Source organism: Balaenoptera borealis (assembly GCF_965194805.1).
Source record: "Balaenoptera borealis genome assembly, chromosome: 5".
NCBI lineage: Eukaryota > Metazoa > Chordata > Mammalia > Artiodactyla > Balaenopteridae > Balaenoptera > Balaenoptera borealis.
Genome location: NC_138862.1, coordinates 89854325 through 89877412, shown reverse-complemented (window position 1 = coordinate 89877412; position 23088 = coordinate 89854325). Strand labels below are relative to the sequence as shown.

General features: G+C 35.7%; 1 protein-coding gene across 5 annotated transcripts in view; it reads right to left on the bottom strand.

The window, feature by feature from the left end:
• TBL1XR1 (TBL1X/Y related 1) overlaps window positions 1-23088 on the bottom strand; it is a 175771-nt gene that overhangs the window by 20174 nt on the left and 132509 nt on the right. For all 5 annotated transcript variants that reach the window (XM_082394086.1, XM_082394088.1, XM_082394090.1 and 2 more), the window contains 7 exons: window positions 11697-11842; window positions 9351-9573; window positions 8485-8617; window positions 7976-8117; window positions 5269-5332; window positions 5071-5168; window positions 3775-3835 (listed from right to left, as the gene is read on the bottom strand). In XM_082394086.1, coding sequence (XP_082250212.1) covers window positions 3775-3835; window positions 5071-5168; window positions 5269-5332; window positions 7976-8117; window positions 8485-8617; window positions 9351-9573; window positions 11697-11842 — 867 coding nt within the window. The remainder of the gene's footprint in view (window positions 1-3774; window positions 3836-5070; window positions 5169-5268; window positions 5333-7975; window positions 8118-8484; window positions 8618-9350; window positions 9574-11696; window positions 11843-23088) is intronic.

Genomic DNA, 23088 nt, shown 5'->3' with positions numbered 1-23088 from the left:
AAATGCAATCATTATCAATAATCACATTAAATGTAAATAGCCTAAATATTGCCATTAAAAGGCAGATGTTGATATTGAATGAACAAGCAATATATGATGCCTACATAAAATATACATCAAATATAACAAAATTAATAGATAAGTAAAAGCATGGAGAAATATATACCATGCCAACACTAACCAAAAGAAAACTGGAGGGGCTACATTAATATGAGACAAAGTAGATTTCAGAGCACAAAAAATAAAATGGAAAAAAAAAAGAGGGTCGCTAACAAAATGATAAAGGGGTCAATTCAACATGAGGTTGCAACATTCCTAAACGTTCATGCCCCTAATAACATTGTTTCAAAACACATAAAGTAAAAATCGACAGAGCTTCAAAGAAAATAGAAATTATTGTATTTTCCAATTACTGTTGATGATTTCAATACCCCTCTCTCAGTAACAGATGGTATAAGTAGACAGAATAATCAGTAAAGGCCATAAAAGATTTGAACATTATCAAACAACTTGACCTAAATGACATTTATGAGAACAATGGAATTAAATTAGAAAGCAATATTACAAAGATCTTTAAAATTTTTCCAAATACTCAGAAATTAACACACTTCTAAATAACCCATGGGTCAAAGAAGGAATCAAAATTACTCCAGAAAGTATTTTGAACTGAATGAAAACACATTTGAAAAATTGTGAGATGTCACTAAGTAGTAGTTAGAAGTAATTTATAGCACTAAATATCCCCATTAGAAAAGCAGAAAGGTCTCAAATCAGTGACCCCAACTTCTACATCAAGCAAAAAGAAAAAGAGCATATTAGATTGATACTGAAAGCACAATACATAAAAGAACAAATTAATAAATTAAGGAATTCATCAACATTAATAATACCTGATCTTTGAGGCACACTGTCAAAACAATGCAGAGACAATCCACAGACTATGAGACAATATTTGTAAATACTTGATAAGACTTGTATCCCGAATATATAAAGAGTTCACAAGACTCAATAATAAGAAAACAACAAAGTTAAATTAAAAGTCCAAAGATTTGAACAGATACTTCACCAAAGGAGACATACAGATGGTAAATTAAACCATGACAAGATGCTCAACATCATTAGTCATTAGGAAATGAAAATGAAAACCACAGTGAGGAACCACTACACGCTCATTAGGGTGGCTACAATTAAAAAGACTGACCACATACCAAGTGCTGGCAAGGAAATGGAGGGACTGGAATACCCACTGCTGTTGGGAATGTAAACCAGTTTGGAAAACATAAACGTTGGAAAACAGTTGGGCAGTTTATTAACAAGTTAAACACAGACCTACCATATATCTAGCCATAACTTTCCTAGGTCTTTACACAGAGAAATGAAAACACAAGTTCATAAAAAGATAAGTACATACAGTATGCTAACACATATATACGGAATCTAAGGAAAAAAAAAAAAAAAAAAAAAGGCCATGAAGAACCTAGTGGCAAGACGGGAATAAAGACACAGACCTACTAGAGAATGGACTTGAGGATATGGGGAGGGGGTGGGGTGAGACGTGACAGGGTAAGAGAGTGTCATGGACATATATACACTACCAAATGTAAAATAGATAGCTAGTGGGAAGCAGCCACATAGCACAGGGAGATCAGCTCGGTGCTTTGTGACCACCTAGAGGGGTGGGATGGGGAGGGTGGGAGGGAGGGAGATGCAAGAGGGAAGAGATATGGGAACATATTGTATGTGTATAACTGATTCACTTTGTTATAAAGCAGAAGCTAACACACCATTGTAAGGCAATTATACTTCAATAAAGATGTTTAAAAAAAAAAAAGATAAGCACATGAATGTTGATAGCAGTTTTATTTGTAATAGCTAAAACCTGGAAACAACTCAAATTTGCTTCAACAGGTAAGTTGATAAACAAACTGGTATATCAACATAATAGAATACTACTCATAAATCAAAAGAAATGCAAAATAATTATGCAGAGTAAAAGAAACCAGACACAAAAAGAATACATACTGTGTGATTCTATTTATATAATGTAAACTAGTTTCTGGTGACAGAAAGACTATCAGTGGCTACCTGGGGAAGGGGAAGGGAATGATTTCAAAGGGGTAGGAGGAAACTTCTGAAGCTAACAGATGTACTGTCTTGAGTGTGGTGATGGTTTCAGTGGTGTGTGTGTGTGTGTGTGTGTGTGTGTGTGTGTGTGTATATACATGTCAAAATATATACACTGTGCAATGTAAATATGTATAGATGATCTTACACCAATTATACCTCAATAAAGCCGTTTAAAAAACCAAAAAAGCATGACAGGAAAGAATACCATGGGTAGAAAGGTTATTTATTTGTAAAATGACTTCAACACCATCTACCTCATTGGGCTGTAGCCAAGACTAAACGGGATCGTGTATATAAAGAGCATCATCTCCAGCACAAAGGTGGTACACATTATATAGCAGCTAGTAACAGTGCCACACACACACTTATTTCAATTTTCCATCACTCCTAGGATGTAGGAGAAACTTTAGGCAGAACAGCCAGAGGGCTAAGAGAATTCCGTCTGGGAGAGGACTAGAAGCAAAGGTGAAACGGCATTAAAACAGGTAAACAAAAACTGACGTGTCAATGCTCATTAATGTGGCAACCGTTAATCAAGCTGAAATGTTTAACATAATACTTGCAAAATTATGTTACTCAGATACTACTGAAAAATCATTTTTGTACCTTATTTGGCTTGTTTAATCACACTAAATAGAGAAATACAAAAAAGCAAAATGCGAGAAGCTGTATATTTCAATTTTAATGGTAACACTGTGCCATTGGCTGTTTGTAAAAAGTACGTTACCAAAGCTTTGAAAATAACCAGAGTTACTTAAGTCAGCCTCCAATGCAAAACTCTACCCAACCACAATATAATCTTGCAAAATGCAATTAAAACAGGCAGTACTAAAACTACTGTTCTAATAGTTATTAGGCATCTTGTTCCAGTTCAACATCAGGTCCTGTCCTCAGGAACCTCCGTGAAAGTAGGCACAAAAGTTCTAGGCTGCACAAGAGTGTAGGTACTAAAATCCAGGTGTCTCTACACATCAGGATGTATGCCTTGTTGCATGGCCGTGTATCATGAAGAAAGAAGCACACTATTTTGGGGTTTTTATCATATTTATCTGGTTTAAGTATCAAATTATTTCTTAAAAGAGAAAAACATCTAAAGCACCAAAGTTCCAACACTACCAGGAAAGCCTAATAATTTTTATTTTAGGTAAGCAGGTGGACTGATTTAGATACATAAATCCAAAATGAAAAATGACAATATCTAAACTTGTAGGAGTTTATGCAGTATTTTCATATATATGTCTTATGCTCTTAACAAACGGCATTATTTTTATCCCTCATTTACAGACAGAGGAAGTAAGGCTCAGAAAGGTTCAATGACTTGCTCAATCTTAAAGCTTGTTAAGTGGGGTGGAATCGACATTCAAACCTAGACCTCCTGACTCAAAAATCTATGTTCTTACCATTAAATATAACCAACTCTAGTTGCACCAGGCTGCAAATGCTTTTTTATGGTACATTTCACAGAAAACGTCTGATGATCCTCTGAAAATTAACTATCTGAAAGTCAAAGAACATCGACTCCTCAAAGGACTAGTAACAAGACTAACATTGGATATTTCAAGATTTTAGATGAATTATATGCTATTAAATGTTTAATTAGAAAAATAGAAGAAAGCTCTAATTCTCATGTAAATTGTGAAGATTTACCTGAATGAAAAGGAAATTGTTGTTTGGCTTCACCAGTATGTGCATCCCAAATAATTGTAGTCTGAGATAGAAAAGAAAAATATACTGCTAAGAAGCTAGAAAGAGTTTATCATAGATGCATAAATTAGATGCCTAATTATATTAAAGCAATATGAAATGTCAGAGTGCATTTAATTTTATTTTTTAACATTTACCTTTAGTACAACGAGGCTATATTCCACTTCGGGGGAAGGGGAGGGGAGGGATGACTATTAAGCAGTTTAATTTTTCCCTGGTGACTTTTTATCAGTCAACTTACTTCAAATAACAATTACTGTTGTCTAGAAAGTACCAGACATTATATTAGATTGCTTAAGAAGTTCCATTGCAATAGTGTATTTAATGTAAGATTTTTATAGCTGCTTAGCTATAAGGAGGCAGATTTTTGGTTAATAAAGTAATCAGTTAACTCCCAATATTAAGATTTTTAACACTCACGTTTACCTATAAAGGCAGCTTGAATTCTGACAATAAGTAAAACAATGTCTTTTATATTACATCAAAGTATGACATATAAATCTGAATAGATATATTCACAATTCCTTTAATACCCTCCCATCACTAATTTTATAACTTTGGGGTCATAAAATATTGTAGACCGGCAATAACTATTAATAGGGCGCTTCCCTCCCATTCCTGGCCTCCTTCATTTTTCTTCCTTTTTTTTCTACTTCCCTTTTTGACAATATACAGTTAACTGAGTGTGTACTTTCCTGTATTAAAATAATCTTAAATCTGTATTCATTTTGGGAGGTGTGGTAAAGGAAGTAACTTAAGAAAATGAAGGAGAAAGAAGGCCATGATTTCAACCTATCCATATTTACCAGTCTTGTTAGGTGAAAAGAGCTGGAAAGACCCGGCATTTCTTACATTTTCAATTAAACATTAGGAGTTCAGCTAACAGACTGGCTCTAAGATTTCCCATGAAATCTCTCCAGAGCCATACTCACTGATGAGATTAACTAGAAACTGTAGAAGGGAGGCAAAAAGTATAGGATGTATGACATTCATTATGGCTCAAATTCCCAAAAAATGAGGAGTGGTCACACAGATAAAGAATAAAGGGCATCTGAATAAGCAGATTCAGGAATGAGCTGACAGAAAATCTAAGAAAGCATTACTATTCCTATCATAAATTTATACACAAATTTCCCAAATATGAATGTTTTCTTGTTTATGTGATTAGCAGAGAAAAACATTCTTTCAATTATACTCTTTAACAAATTAAACTTTACAGAAGTTAAATATTCTTTTTACCTTGTCTACTCCAGCACTTAGGATGAAATTTCCTTTCTTATTCCATTTTAATGCAAATATAGGGCCTTTATGCTGCCCCAAGGTGCTAGCAAGGTTACCTAATATTCAAAAGGAAAAACATTAAAATTACTTTAAGAGCTTTATAACTTAGATCAACAATAACAACAAATGAAAAAAAAAAAAAAAAGCTTCATTTACCATCTTTAGTCCATATTCTGGCAAACCCATCGTAGGAACCAGTTGCTAGAAGTGTACCTTCACTCTGTCAGAGAAACACATTTCTTTCAATTATATAATCCAGAAAGGGCGTTTAATTTTTATTAAAATATATTATGTTTAAATCCTAAGTACAGCAGATCCGTGACATTCTCTGCTTCAAAATCTTCAGCTTTGTCTATTTGCAAGTGCCACAAAAGGCCTACAATACACCCTTCATTGCTGTGAAGCTAGTATTTTGGCAGCATTCAGTCAGTGTGCAAGCCTCACACCCAAATCTCAAGAATGGCAGGAACTGCTCTGGAGCAGAATCAACATCACTCTTACGTATGCTAAGGTCTACTGCATTCTCATAGATGCACACGACTAAAGATGGGGGTGGGGTGGTGGACTGGCAAGGACATCAAAATCATAATCTTATGATGATTTTATAAAAGTAAAAAGCAGAATCTTCCAAAATATTTCATTACAATTAGAAGTTTTTATATGATCCTCCCTCTAAATCTTTTACTGTCTAAACTGTGTGTGTGTGTGTGTGTGTGTGTGTGTGTATATGTATGTTCCAAACAATATTGTTGTTTCAGATGATCAGATTCTTAAGTATCACTAAATGTTTCTTTCCTTTGTTAATTCTTTCCCAATATGAAATCCTTACCAATAAAAATAGCAACACAAGAAAAACAGCCAGAAAATAGTGTAGGCTGACTTTACAGTTAATGAACTGAGTACCAACTGTCAGGAACCACTCTACTATGAGAATAAATCCATACCATTTTCTCTAACCTTATATTCCTCTACTGTGCCTTGAATAATGGTACAACAGAAGGACTTGATAAGATCTAACTTATTCTATGGAAATGCAAGTTACAGGGTACATTACACAGACTACTGCTGGGATGATTAAACACTACTGGAGAGACAGAATGAAATCCTGCCTTACTCAGTACTTTTTGATGCTTTTTGGTAGGGCACTGAAAACAAGATCACCTTTTTCAGACCTGTCAAGCCATCTAGCTGTACAGGTAAGTGACAAACAAATGCTGGTTCTAGGGGTTGTAGACTCAGTTTTGCTAGGATCTGGAAATCCCCTCTAGCTCTATCTCAGGAAGAGGGAGCAATGTCGAAGCCAACAGCAAAAGCTTATTTCCAGACTCTGCACAATGGAAAGTTTCCTTTAAACTAATGGTCCCCAAATGTTTTATATCATGGACCGCTAAGGTAGGAAAAGAATACTTTGAAGATCAGATATCTCACAGGCTTTTGCTTTAATCATGGAAATGAGCCATTAATCAACAGTAACATTTTCCCCTTTGAGCAGAAGATTTAAGTTCATAGTGAATAATAAATCTTTGAAAAGTCCACACTTTTAAAAACTTGCAGTTCAGAACCACCAAGCTCAACAAACCATTTGTTAACCATCCTTTTCAGTGTAAACTATAAATTTCATCAAATTAACACGGTCTCTGAGCCAAACAGCTTAAGAAGGCTATAACGCCTTTGACCTACGATACAGTAAGGTCCCATATTAAGAAGATAATTCTTAGTTCTGACCCTACAATCAAATAATACTGAAATGTGCTAAACCTCTTTTCATTTTTAGAATTCTCAACTTTATAGGAGGGGAAGGATAAATACATTGCTGGAATTTAGAACTAAGAACACTAAAAAACCTTACCTATGAGTTCTGGAAAAATTTCACAGAAACTGAGTTTAGCTAGCGTAATCATTTTTAAAGATAGATCTCATTTCCTGGAATGAGATCTGTAAGATTCTTTGGAAAGCCCCACAAAAAGTTGTTAAACAGAGGCCAGAGAAAGAAAGGATGTCCACTTGCTAAGGAAAGGACAGCTGACCCCTAAAATTCTTGGTAACACTGATATAGTCTAAGAGGCTTCTTAGAATTGGGGTGGGGGGGTAGGTGGTGCAGTGGGGGGTTGTTAAAAAATGGATGCAAAGTTATAAGGAAGAAAAAAGGCAACATGGAATAAAGGAAAAGGTATAGAAACTTTAAAAATGCTCATTTTCCACAAAGTAATCATGGGAATGGAAACAAACAAAGCTGTTAATCATGTATTTGAAACTGAAAGGGTGAAGCTTTATCAATAATGAAATCAAACTTCCTGGTAAGTCAGAGTAGTCAAAGATGTTGAATCATATATAGAATCAGAGAATTATAAGATTCCTACAGCTAGGATAAAGCTTGTAATATAGACAAATGGTTCCTAAAAGGCAGCTGGCGATGAAGTTTTCATCAGTTCACAGCAAAATGAGAAAACAAGAATGTTTTTATTATATAGATTTCTCTTATACCCCCAACAAAGGACTTAGTAGTTAAGAACTCAGTATGTGCCTGTTATTGATTTTCATCTATTACTTCATTTACATAGGACCATTACACTTCTACTTTACATGTGACGAAAATGAAGTACAGAGGGACCGACCACCAGTTATACAAAGGTTCTACAGCTAGATAAACTGAGGAGCTGGAAGATGAACCTTGGTCTGAGTGCTCAAGGGCCAGTCTTTGTTTTTTAACACATTTGGGGGTGGGGACTTGTAGTCTGTTGTTCTTATTAGTGAAATCCAAAAATATCTGAACAAACTGACATAGCCTGCGATTAGTCTGAGGCTCAGAGAGGTTAAGTATATTAGTAACTACATCCATCATGGCCAGTACAGTGATACTCACATTCCAATCTAGAGATGTCACATCCTTGTTGCTTGGGACATCTTGCCCTCCTTCTCGTATACAATGTCTAAGTACTAACTGTGTGGAGCCACTAGTGCTATTTTCACTAAGATTCCATATTCTTGCTGTTGAGTCTCCGGACCTATAAAGTATGCAACATATTTTAAATCCTCATGATATTCTCAAGTATTCCAGAATCAAGGCAACAAGTTTACATTCTATATATTAATAAGGCAAATAAAAACTAGACTATCAGGGATGGATTTCCATTTCCAGTGTTTTTCTCAGTCTCCATTTTGGGGGGGCCCCCCAAACACTCCTGAGGTAGTAACTTTTAAGATTAAAACTTCTAAGATTACTTTATGAAGAAATAAAGGTTTACAGGGCAAAATGACCACAAGTAAGCAGCAACAAAAACCTGAAAATGTACATAATGTATTTATAAAATATGCAATATTTCAGTAAGATACTTTTAGAAATCCATTTTAGTTTCACTTTGAGAAACGTACCCTGATGCCAAGAGATCACTAACGGGGTTCCAGGCACAGATGAAAACTTCAGATTCATGGCCCCGTAACACAACTGCTTTATTAGGAGGGATTTCAACATCCCCATCCACTTCCATCATATCAGTATGATTATCTGCATCATGAGAAATAAACGGAAAATTCCAGTTAGGTAATATTACAACATACTGGAGGAAAAAAAAGAATTCTTAACTAGCAAATATCTCCTTCATATTATAGTGTAACTTATTTTCCTCCACTATGTCAGGTAAGGGTGAAAATGACTACACAGTATTTTTATCACATGAAAAATAAATTCCTATCTTTAGTGAAGCATGAACATACTTTTTTCAAATAGAGATGTGCATCTAAGTTTGTGTTCAGAGATGGGGTTCGCAGGGAGCGGGAATAGAGGAAGACTGAAAGGAGGTTAGACCCAAACATAGCTACAAAGAGAAAATGTTTTGAATTAGGTATAATCCATGCCAACACTGCTCTGAGTTTCTGCCAGTAGGGGTTGCTGGTATCATTCATATAACATCACGGTTGCCTTTATATCTCCATGTCAAAGCTTCATTGTTTTTGTTAATGACTAGTGTTACAGATTATATTTAGAAATGAAATGCAGATATGAAATTCACTTAACAATAGAAAAATGGTTTCTAAATATTTTAAAAAGAAAATAAAATCCATGAAAGTAAATCTAGCTTTATGGAGCTTTAGGCATTAGAAATCTGAATTGTGTGATACAATTTAGGGGAACAAGTTGCAAAAATGAAAGAGATAATGTTATTTCAGCTAAAATGAGGCATCCCCATAAAGCAAGTATTTTTTCTGCAAAGGAACTTAAAATTCTTCTCTCAGCTCACTTGCTATAGTATGTGCTCCATTCTCCTCCCCATTTGCCGTGTTTTCTCCATTTTTTGCAGAGCCTTGTTGGTTTGTTGCAGCTGCGGCAGCTGCAGCAGCTGCTGCTTGTTGCTGTGCAAGTTTATCTCTGTAAGCTTGTTGTCTTGTTTGTACTACATCAGGCATTACGGCATCTATCAGTGACAGAGACTCTATTGGTCGACCATCAAACAAGGTACCATCCTGGATTTGAAAAATTGTAAGAAGAAAAATCAAAGGTAACACATTTAATTTGTATTCATACACGTCAACAGCAGAAATGGAAATCTTCATTCCAAGAAAAAATACTTTCAGATAATTTTCTGAATGCATGTAAGAAGGAAAGGAATCAGGAGGGAAGAAGGAACCTACAAGATGCACCGCAAACAGCTGCTTAAATCCTCCTCACAGAGTTCATATTGTTAAATGCTGCACAGATTAAAGCTGAAATTTTCAAAGGAATAAAAAACGTAGGCCTGCATGATAAAAAAGGCTTATTAATTATATTCCAAAGTTCTGTCAGTCAAAAGCAATATGGAATAGTTCATACAATGATAAGAGATTTGGTGCCACATTTTAGTAAGTATTCAATACTTCTTTAAAACTAAAAACTTTTAAAATAGCTTTGTTGAACTCAAAAATTTCTTGTGATTTGATGAAAATATTAAAACAGAAATATACATCAGATATTACGTTATACAAGCATCTCGTTTTACTAATGTTGAAATATGAGCACCACAAGGTTAAAGACTTGCAGTTCCACAGCTAGTCAATGGCAGCTGGAGTCTGTTAACTGGTGCTATTGAGAGCACCATCAAAAGACCAACACTCCCACCATCGCCTGGTAACTTGTTATAAATGTAGATTCAAACCTACAGAATCAAAATCTCTGAAGGGCTCAGGCACCCCTGTTTTAACAAGTTCTCTGGGGGAGTCTTATGCACACAAACATTTGAGAAGTACCGCCGTAACTCACAGGCTAACGCTCTTCAATTTTATCAAGTTGCTATAATTTTCCAAAGCTCCTCTCACTGATATTCGGAAGTTCAAAATGAGTTCTTCAGCAAGCACAAGAAGAGACACAGATACAGAGCAAGTCAGAAATAGAAACAGTGCAGAATATTAGATAGGAATATGCACATGTGAAGCCTGGCTCACTTAAGCTAGTGAACATGCACTATTGATAATCTACAGCGGTGTGATGGGGTGCTCTGAGTTACAAAACACAGCACATCTTTCTGAACTGCCAATTGTAATGGAGTATTTGAGGAGTAGGAGAAAGTATTTAAACTTGTAAGTAACTTAAAAATATTAAAACCAATACAGCTACACTGTGGAGTTCCATATTAAATCTACAAAAAAATTTTCAGAAAAAATGAGACTTCATCTCTGGCCACTGGTACAAATTGTCTATCATCCTCTGCAATAAAGGATACTGTTGGGAGAGAAAGTGCTAAAAGACAATGAGGACACTTTTAATTTAGAATTAGTGGATTTTTCAGTTATAGAGATGAGGAAACGAAAAAATAATCAATTTAACAGACTATATAATTATAGTAATAAATAGTGATGTAGAAACCATGGATGCTTCAGTTTTTAAAATACCTGCAAAAGGAAAGGGGGATATGTTAATCTCTGAAATGAAAATAAGGTAAAAAAGCTCCACTTATCATAAATCCTGACCACATATGAAAATTTTCAGCTACACCAGGGTTTGCAAACTCTTTCTGTATAAGACTAGAGAGTAAATATTCTGGGCTTTGCAGACCATAAGGTCTCTGTCACAACCGCTCAATGCTGCCACTGTGGCACAAAAGCAGCCAGATACTATGAAAATGAAGGAGCATGGCTGTGTCCCAGGCAAACTTTACAGAAACGAGCAAGACAGGATTTGGCTCATGGGTCATAGTTGGCTGACGCATGAGTTAAACTGCCTATACCATACAGACCTAGGTAATAGTATCAAGAGTTGTCTTTAATTATAAACTTCCTTCCAAAATCAGTTATAACCAAATAACCTGAGAATTTCTAATTTCTCAATCAATTATGCTCTCAGTATGCCACAGCACAATTTTCTTATTTTAAAGAAAATTATTTCTTACTGTATACTTATAAAAACCATGTAAAGAGAAGTAAGATAATGGCTCTTACAGTTGGGAGCCAACATGCCTTGGCTGTATGACCTGACCACCACATTAGGAATAATGCCCTTCAATCTTGTTCACCTGGTGAAGCTGAAGTCAGATAATGAATGAGTAAGCAAGATATCAGATACTGAAGGAAACATTTAGGAGTAAGAATCAGTATTTGAACTAAGTCTTCCTTACCTCATTAATACTAACTTCTGCCTCTACATACTGTAGACCTTTCTGGATGATAGAAATCAATGCAGCAGGCGGGACGAGGGCACCATTTATGTTAGACTGACTGATATGGCTTTCTATACCAAAGGTGAACGCTGAATGAGAAAATCCTGAAAGCAAAAGAAAAGGTATAACAATTTATTCTCCAAGTGGCAACATGCTATGTGATACAAATGAAAGACCTCTACAGTCTTTCAAAATCACATTCCACCCATCTGAAATCCCAGACTGTTAGCTAAGGTCAAATATGTTTTTAAACAAAAGAAGTATCGAAATCCAAACAAGTTAACCTTTATGTATTTTCCTTTTCACCTTAATTACATAATGGTGGCACATAATTTTCCTCAACAAATAGTATCAAACTTTAAAACTGGAAAAAGGCCTTTGTAGACCATGTGACTCAACTGCTTCACTCAAGATAATTTAGCCCAAGGTATACTGACATTTAATATTTCTGTAGTATATTTAAATTTCTACATACAAATCATCACACACCTTATAAATTCAATATTTTGCAGGTTATTTTAAAAAACTACTTAGGAAATTAAAAGCAAACTAATATAAGGAATGAAAACTGAAATTTAATAATGAAAAATAATTTGTATGCTTAAATTTCATTGTATGTATGATTAAATGTTTAAAAAAAATGTTACTAATTCTTTGCGACTTAGTAATAACCCATCTAAATGAAAGCTTTAGAAAATGAAGAGTTGGCAAGTGAAAATCCAACTTGATTGTCCAACAATTCTTTAATTTTAATTTGAAATACTTAAACCAAAACATTTTAAAACCAAAACATTCGCATAACAAAAATCTCTTTACATTGGCCTTGTTTTTTTTTTTTTTTTTTTTTTACTAAAGTCAAGTCCAAATTCAAAAGTAAAATTCTAGTAAACTGATAGACCCAAGGGTGGTTTTTTCTTTACCAACATTATCATCCTCTGCAGAGCTTATCATTAAATAGTAACTGTCATTAATGTATTTTCAATAATTCAATTATACATCTGTACAGAATGTTAAGAAACTTTCATACTAAATAAAGTAAACGAACATGGGCTTACTTGGGTCTTGGTTGAACTAATTTAATCCATATAATGTGTTATCTAGCCTGTCTATCCTAGCTGTTTAGTGCTTAGTCCATGTCTTTTTCCATTTTGTGCTCCCACTCTCAGGCTCCTTGTGGCACTTACGAACAGTCTATAATAAAATACTGTGGGCTCACAAATAGCATGTGGCTAGGAGAAATTTTAATTGGTTAATAGAGAGCCAAAGTACACCAAGGTTGATTTTCCTTAGGGGTGCTCCTTCCTTACCTCTTTGGGACACCTAACCATTCCTGTAAATACCCATAGTGAGAAGTAAAAAGATGTTACCTTTAAGACTTGAATTTTGACTTCTTGATTTCGCCCACAGACAAGATCATTATTAAACGCATGTACAGTCTGCAACTTAACCTGAGCTCACAAGGAAGGCTAAGAAACATACAAATAAAAAATGCACCATTTTGCATTGTCCCTGTCAGGAAACCCACAACTACTTGAGCATGAGTAGACTCCAGATCACCAGGATAGGAAGCTGAGAAAAAAGACTGGGAAGGATGGGGAGAAAGGGTGAGAGATACAGCAGTGAAATCCATGAGCAGTGAGGCTGGAGACTCCTGTTCTCAATTTCAGATCCCTCCCCAAATAAATTCTGCAGTAGATCATAAATAGAAAAAAAAAAAAAAGCTAAGCAGCCAAGTGGCTTAGGGATTTAAAAAGACTTCAAGATAGATGATATCACTTATAGAGGGCCTATACCATGCACACACATATACTTTTATTACTTTATTATCTGAATTAGCAGATGTGAAAACAGTCACATAGAAAATAAGGATTCACTCAGGGACCATGGCCATCACCACGGCATTCTCCCAATCCTACTGAACAGTTAGAATATGGTCAAGGATAAAGTTAAGGCAGAGTGAGCTCCTGTTTATTAACAGAAAATAAAAGACTGCATCACTGTTCTTGTTCCATCTCAGGGTATTCGAAAGTGGCATCAGTAGTGCATGAAACATTAAGACACCTTATTAGCAAGTTATTTTGATCTTCATAAGCCTTCTAAATTGTAGCAGAGTCTATGATTTCTGTACTCCAACTCCTAAATACAATTTAAATAATCATTAATTACATTTAACCCTGTTTAATTAGATGGTAGAGTTCAAACTTATGTCAAAGAATATCCTAAGAGTTGCAGGTAGAACGATGTCAATTTTTGGCTGGTATGTTGCCTATATCCCGAATTTGTTTTGTGAGATCAGGTGCTCACTGCCATGTCAAGTTATTACGTATGTGCTTAGAATGTTCTCAAATAGCCAAGAAAACAACCCTAAAGCGGTCATTAGCACTGTTTTGGCACTTACTGCTAATGTTTACCCTAAAGAAGGTCCATACTTAAATGCTCTGCTTAAATACATGCTGAACTCAACTATAACTTTTTCTTTATTTCTAGTTACAGCATTACACGACAGCTTAAAATCATTATGTTCAAAACTACTCTTCTTCTTCCCCTCCCTGAAACTTTTTTCCTTAGAAATTTCTCACCTTACTTCACTATACCTGAAGGTCATCCTAACTTCCACCTCAGCCCCTGGCATTCCACCATTTTGCCAAATCCTATCAATCCTCCCTCTCTGGTCCCTGTCATCAGCTTTCCTTTTGTGCCAGAATGTGGAATTTAGTCCCCCATCATCCTCTGCCTGGACTACTGCTGTCCTAAGTTCCTTTCCTCTCCTCCCCAGTCCAGTACGCTTGCTACACTATAGCCAGACTACTACTTGTAAAACAAAAACTGATCATGCTGGGCCTCCCTGGTGGAGCAGTGGTTAAGAACCCGCCTGCCAATGCAGGGGACACGGGTTCGAGCCCTGGTCCAGGAAGATCCCACATGCCGCGGAGCAAGTAAGCCTGTGCGCCACAACTACTGAAGCCCGTGCGCCTAGAGCCCGTGCTCTGCAACAAGAGAAGCCACCGCAATGAGAAGCCCATGCACCGCAAAGAAGAGTAGCCCCCGTGCGCCGCAACTAGAGAAAGCCCGCGCGCTGCAACAAAGACCCAACGCAGCCAAAAGTAAATAAATAAAATAAATAAATTTTAAAAAACAAAGTATGTTTAAAAACAAACCCAAAAAACTGATCATACCACTCCTTACCTGAGTACTTTCAATGATCCTTTTGGCTTTCATAATCAAGGCACACAGTTACTTTCGTAATCTTGACCCTACCCATCTCTCCAGGCTCATCTCTCCAATTCCACCCTCCCACTCTTCCCCATGCACATTAAATTCAAGTGACTGCCAACTACAAGGTAACACCTAGAAAATATTGTGCTATCTCAGGCCTTTGGGCCCTATGCGTTCCTGTGCTCTTTTCACCTATGTGAATAGAGGTGAAGTCCTTCCTTCTGCTGCTCCAGGGTTGATCATTCTCTTCTATGCTAATCCTATAATTTGTATACGTATAGCATCTACGAATTGTGTGTATGTATATGACTAACAGACTGGGCTGCCTGAGGATGGGGTTTATGTCTAGTAATCTTTCAATTCTGGTAAGCTAGATGTCACCTAATTATACTCGTGCTCAAAAAACATATGTTAAATCAGAATGCAATTCTACTATAATTTATCTTAGCACATCAGGAAATCTATGCATCCAGAAAAAACATACGACTTAAATCTCCCTTGAGAAACTAAAACCTGAACCAGGGTTATGCCAAAATATATTTATTTGCATTTACTTGTAAATAATATGCAGGCAATAGTTTTTCAGGGACAACTTTTGATCTACATGGTAAAAGGCAAAAAGCCTCTATTAGGCTAGCAGGCAAGTCTAGCCTGCTTGCCTAACAGAACATCCCTTCTTTCCAGGGGTAGAAGCAAATCTCATATAAATAATACTCTGTATAAATATTTTGTAATCAAATATTCTACACATTCACTAGCGTGATTAAGATTTGGGAGGTAGAAAAGCAATTCCAGAGAGGAGTAAGGCTGAAAACCACAATGGTCAGGATACAGTAATTCAGTGACATTCAGTGATAAAGACCAGCAGTGGCAGGAGGTCTGTGTGGAGTTACCCTTGAGACCATGCACTGTTCCCATGTAAGAAATGAGGTCACAAGACAACCATTTTCTACATATTGCTTGTTTCAGGAGTGCTTTCCCTTGGGATGACAGGGATTATATTCTCAAAGGGAAGTCAAGTCCTCTAGAGCCTGTCAACTCTACTTTGCAAATTGAGAATACAGGACCATGAAAAGGGGCCCTGAATGCGGTTATGGTGTAGGATGTCTGAACAAGGGTGTGTGTGTGTGTGTGTGGGGGGGGGGAATGCAAAGCTTAACTACTATCACAGCACAGTGCCCGAGGAGTCTGGAAGCAAAATCTGATTTATTCAAGGTCCTTTTTAAGCTTCAGGTCAGAAAAGCCCAGAAAGTTATATCCTGACTTCCATCACCGTAACACTCCCTTGCCCCCAAATCTGTTTCCAATTCTGTCCTACAGACCCAGAGTTTTGTTTACTATAAAAAGTTCCCTACTTAAATGCTTAAAGGTTTTAGAAAAGGTAAAAAGAAGTAGAGGAAAAAATGCTATAGGGGACCTTGTATGTTGAAGAGTTAGACCTAGCACTTAAAAAAAAAGAAAAGAAAAAAAAAAAAAGGAAAGAAGAAAAAAAATTTACAATACCAAAACCCAAATACAACTGTTAAAAGTTTTTATTTCCTTCTTTCCAGCACAATACACTGACTATACAGTTTTGTGCCCTAATTTTGCCCTTAAAATATATATATGTATATAACTATGAACATTTGATATCAATTATATTTTCTGAAATAATTTTGTTATCATAATATTCAGCCAATAAATGTACTTAGCTAGTAAATTATTCATCCTATGGCTGGACATTTGGACTTTCCCAATATTCACTATTTAAAAAGACTCTTACCTCAAATATCTATGTGTATAGGCTTTTGCCATATATATATGTTTTTCTCCTTAGAATGGAGTCCCTCAAAAGTAGAAGGGGACATCAGCATTTTAAAGGAAGTTCATGATTGCCAAATTGCTTTTCCAAAAAATTGTACAAATTTATAATGCCATCAGCAATTTATGTTTCCTTACACCCTTGCTACGCTGGCTATTCCTAAAAAAACAAAAAGATTACTATTAAGATTGAACAAGTTCTCTTTTTGGCAACTATTAAAGGACCTTTGTCTTTTAACAAGTATGTCAGTAGGAATGTGTAATAGGAATTTCCCTTATCAGCAAAAAATAGTCAGCTTACAAAAAGAGGAGAAAAACTGATTTGGAAGTATAAAAGTATAGTAACTACCAGCATTTATGACAACTGCTTGCTGTTTGTTGCTAAGGAGTCATGTGGTGTGTCAAATCAATGTTACTGCATATTTTATTTTATTATAAAGCAAAACTATATACCTACTTACACTTTTGTAACTGACCATCTACTCATAAAAATTGAAAGAAAGACTCACAGTGGACATACCAGATGCTGAGCTCCCCTCACTCCCATTCTTCACGGCTAGAGGCACATTACTGATAGCCAGTTTAACCTAACTCCATCCAGCCTGCTGTAAAAATCTGTTTATAAATGGCACCAGCAGGGCATATGTAGGAAGGAATGTTTATCTAGCCCAGTTCTGAGTCAAGAGAAACTACACTGTCATCTTATTGCTGATATTTTACTGCCCGTTGTCCGGGTTAATACAAAGTCACTAAATGAAAAAGACAAATGAATGGGCTCTTTGGTGTTATAAGTCAGAATCTTAATGTTATATATAAACATTCAGGTTAGTCTGTGCCCACTATGATCATGTTTAGATTTCCAAATTAAGTGTGTGTTTGATGTGTGATCTTAAAAGCAAATATAACATTTTAAGTAAGCATCATGTCAGAAGAAGTGGTGTGGTACAAGGCCTATTTCCTGGGAGACACAATATCCCTTTGAAACGATTAGGAAACAGTGGAGAGAAGTGGGGTGCAGGAGAGACAAGACGATCTTTCATGAAGCAAATGCTTTAAGCCTACATATGTCATCACCTTCTCATAAATGGAGACTACATGGCAAGATGAATCTTAGTTCTAAACACATGAGGATTTTAAAAAATAACAGTACTCAGAATCACAATCTAGAAAATTACTCAGTAACAAGCACATGTTGTTTTTGCATTTTCCAGTTAGTTTTCAATCATAAGATGCAACCGTTTCATAGCATTCAACATTCAAGTTCACCATAAATATGTTATTGAGTTCCTGAACATGTAACAGATGACAGTTAAATCTAGAATCCAGAATTCTCCCCTAAACCAAATACATAATTTAAGCAAAATAAAATTTCATCTTAAACAAAGCAACAAGAAAGACGGGTGCCACAAAGTTCACAAATAATTACCAGGAACAATTTCTTTAGGAAAACAAAAAACCTGTGAATAACTACAGGAGAGTCAAGTGATACAAAGGGGGAGCAGATGGGGGGGGAAGGAAAATTTAACAGATGCAAACCAGCTTAGCTCTTCTAAAATTAACACTGCATCAGGTTCTGTTATATACAACTAACTATAGTATGTACCACTTAGTACTTATTCTGCATATGGTTGCTAGACAGGAGTTGTTAGGGCAATCAAATTATTAACGGCCTTGGGTGAATGCTAATCAAAGGGAGCACACTGAATCAAATCCATCGTTACTTACAGCACTACATGTCAAATACACTCAATTTCCAAGTCATCGCAAAAGAAAAAAAGAATAACAAATTTTATTCCCCAGGAAATATGTGTTAAATATGAAAAGCCTACTTCATAATAGTGCAAAATGATGATGACCAAAGTAATATGTTTAGGGTGAACTTTCTAGAGATAAAAATAAGAAAGACAAAAGTTCCAACACAGTAAAACCATCCCACAATAAATAAACTTTCCTCTTAATTAATTTTAATGAATGGGGAAGGATGGCTTATTTCAAACAGAAGTTTATAAAACATTTGAGGCTGACTATCACACTATAGTCCCTTTAAGTAACAAATTTTATGAATGAGAAAATGGGGAGCTCTGAGAAGTTATGTATCTGGGGGCGGGGGGGTACTTTTAACAGGTAATATTTTCTAGTGCTGATAATATTCATAATAGGAGATTTAGCACACAGTATAAAGTACTTAAGATTAAAACAATTTAAGTGATTTTATTTCCTCTGGAGATGGATACCACAGTCCAGTCAACATTAAACACTGCAGAGAATATGAGAAGCTCTTACTGAAAACATTATTTCTAAATCACACAGTTATCAAAAAAGAACAAGACTTTCATAAGGTGTTTTTAGACTTTCTGAGAACTTTTCAGATAATGAGACAAGCAAGAAGGAAATTTTATTTTCCTTTGTGGCAGGTCTTTACAAACCAGCCCTTTGAATGTCTTGGCACAGATACTTTCTCTGCTGTAAATACTTCTTTTCTTCCTATCTCCTAATCCGATTCAGTACTCTTTTAGAGGGAAGGTAGCAATATTAAGATTCTACTTTCTTCTGCATTGTTTTAAATCTTTCAAGCGAAATAACTATGGCCTGAAAGTAATTTACATCATTTTTTCTTAGCTATTTAACAACTAATTCTCCGTAAGAGTATGAAATTCTTGTAAGTTACGGTGATAAATAAATACTGAATCCCCAAAACAACCCAGAGAAGGAATCACTGGACTAGGTGATTCCAAAAACTACAATCCACTACAAAAGTGGCCATTTTTATGTATAATTAGAGATCAGAATCATAAGTGGCAAGTGTTAAGATGGGTTAGATTCCGATCTCTACCTGAAACCTGTCCTGAGTTGACGGATGTTTCTTAAACTCTTTCCTATCTCTTATCTCTGGAATTAATTTCAAATGAATGTCTCATGGTATCCTTTATCTCATAAACATGCCTCATCATTCTTGCTAAACCTTGCCTACAAATAAAAATACACCACTTTAGGGGCAGCTCCCTCTTTAGGAGATATTCTCACACTCCAAACCTCAATGTGTACATTTCCGGCTTTCTACTTTATCTCAAATAGTTACTAAATATAATTTTTCTTTCAAGATATTGTGGACATGCAACACTTTCTTGTCAAGTTCTAACTGTCCTACAACTAACACAGACCAGTGGCTTTCAAACTTAATAGTGCCTAGGAACCACCTGGAGCACGTCAAAACCCACCAGTGGAGCAAAGTCAAAACGTCATCAGTGCTACCAGGTCCCCTTCCCTCTCCCTGGAACACACCCTCTCCCTCCGACCTTCTTACTGCGTCCATCCTTTCTGTGGCGGGGCCAGAAAAGGAAACCGGAAGTGCCACTATGCTGACTTCTCATTCCGTTCCCCAACAGTCTTCAAAACACAAGCTCGTCTGAAAAGTACCTCCCCTTCCTTTTCAAATGAGCACCAGATTCACCACATTACGCAGTATAAGATGATGTGCAATTTAATAAGGCAAAGTGGGAAATTTACTCAATTATTCCTATCAGAACGTATACAAAGGCTGCGTACTGCCCACGTTTACAGCAATTATGTTTTAAAAAATCATAAATTGGACATATTTGGCATGAAAGAATACCACTTATGAGCTATTCACACCTAAAATTAGTCTGAAATAGCTGAGTTAAGGAATTTGGAACCTATCAATTTGAGTGGGCTTTTTTCCTCAGTAGTTTATCATTTTGGTTGTTGCAGTTTCAGAGTCTTTCTGAAGCAGAGATATGAGGGGATAGGGGTGTCATTTCTCCCTCTGTGTGGAGAAAACAAAAAAATTAAAGACTTTTAAGAAACAATGGTCAGAGCAAATATGATGGAAACCACTGCCTAATACAGAGTTCTGAGTGTTGAGAATAACAAACATGTACTTTTCAAGTGTGTGTACTATATATTCAAGCTTATAAAGCAAATTTATGTTGTGACCTTGCCTGAACAAATTATATTTTAATGAGAAAACTTTATATTAACAGTTCATGCAGGAGAAAACAATTTCAACATAATCAAAGATTTCAAGATCTAGAATTAGATTTAGGGGAAAATGGCACAATCTTCGATTTTGAGTTTTTAAAGTGAGTTTGTAAATAATTAGCAACCATGTACTATTATCAAGTTGTTTTATATTTTAATTTTCTGGAAGACAATTTTATTTTACAATGTAAACCCTTAATAAAGTCACTTCTGTATTAAAAAAAAATGTCATCAGTGTAGTCTGATTTTCCCCTATAAAACATAATGTAAACAGGAAGTTACCAATTTTATAAAGGGACTGGTGTTCACATTTTTAGAGATGTGGCTTAACATCATACTTCATCACCAGTACGACTGTAAAGTACAAAGTTTTCTAAATAATACACAAAGCACAACTAGGAACACAGTTAACAATTACACAGACTTAATACGATAAATATCAGTCTACCATACAAAGTTTTTTGTAAAAAAATATTCTTGCTTTATGTTTACTGCAATATAAAATACCTTAAAACATGAAATTTAGAAGCATTTCCTCTGAGAACATAAGCAACTTTAAGACTTTTGATAATATTTAATCACTGGACACTCTTTCAGAAATTAATCCAGAGTATGATTTTACTGTCCCTTTCACTTGCTGTATTTTCTTATAGCGACATAAAACATCAATCTGTGGGTTTCTGTTGGGAAATAAGATTTGAGCGTTCATTCACATCTCTAACTTCACCTTCCCCTACTTCACCTCAGCGTAGGCTGAACCACAGGATGCTGCTGAGCGTTACAACTGCTTCTCACCTCCAGAAACAGTAGTTTCATATGGTTGAACCTAAATAGCTGCCTTTACAACACATCTACAAGCCATTACAATATACTTCCCATCCACTAATGTTTCACACTGTTTTTCGCTTTAGTGTCTAAGGCCTCAAAGCTCTGGCTTAACTGGTGGTCAGATTCAAAGGCAGAAAAACCAGAGTTCGTTTTGACCCAACAAATTCTTTCCAAATGGTCCAAAGTACTATATAACAATATCCAAACATGAGCATACATGTTACATATGTAACAGTCATTAAATCACTACCGTTTCCACTTTATTAATCGTTATATCTTATGCAAAATATTCTATGGATGTCCTCTTTGGATATGCCTTCAATACCAATATACCAATTGAAAATAAAATAAAACAAAACAAAACAACACAAGATCTATTAATTTCAAAGCTTCATAACAAGTTATTCTGCATTCTTGGTTACTTTAGTTTCTTCTCCCTTTTTCCCTCCCTGCCATTGTTGGACATAACTTTCTCAGCTGTTCCAAGCCAGAGAGGAGAAGTGATGGTGCTTGGGAATAGAAAACCCCCGGCTCAAGAGAAAAGCTCAGAACTGGAGTGTAGCTGGGAACATCTCAACAAGCAGAAAATCTAAGATCTAAGGGCTTGTTTACATTCCCTGCATAAGAAAGAACAACTAACTAAGCCCTATAAGAAGAATAACTAGAGTTTCAAACCAAAATTGAAGGCTCAACATTCTACTCTATTCCTTCCATCCCCTCTCAAAAGTGACTACCAAAATTATCTTTTTATACCAAACCGTGCCTTACTAAACATCTCAATAACTTTAAACTATAATTTCTAAAATTCAAACTCTCCAGCATTTTTTCAACCACCAAATGATTCAATCTCATGTTAACAACCTAACTTACCACTGTAGTCAATCTTTTCCACCATCCTATGTCCCATCCAACCCAAGTTTTTCCCTCTTCTACATGTACATTTTTTCCCCCTAATCCATCCCACATCTTCCCTTGTAGTTTTCCTTCTGTTTTATGACAACACCTCTTAATCTATCTAGAAAACTTGGAGATCACTGACTTAATATTGATTACAAATGACTTTCAATGATTTATATTTACTAATCACCCCCCCAATGAAATACATTAGTAAAATTCAGGTCAAAGACACATTTAATCAATTGGGATGGCATTTATGAAAGCGTTACGAAAAAATATGGCTAATTTACCTTTTGAAATGCTAACTGCAATGAGGACCAGTAACATTAAGCTGAGGATTCTGAATATACATTATCAGATTGATGGTATCTGAGAATTTGTATGTTCCTACCAACCGTGTGCAATAATCTCACTTCATGACAAATTATAAAAATGGTCTTTGAACAGTGAAAGCCAAACCACTTGTTACAAATATTTGCCTGAGATGATTCCAACATATTTGAAAGAGTCAGAGAGTTAAACCATGCAGTAACACATAGCTTTAAAATGGCAGTCCAGACATTAAGGAAACATACAAAGTTCAACAGTTTGGACTGGTACAAATTTCAAA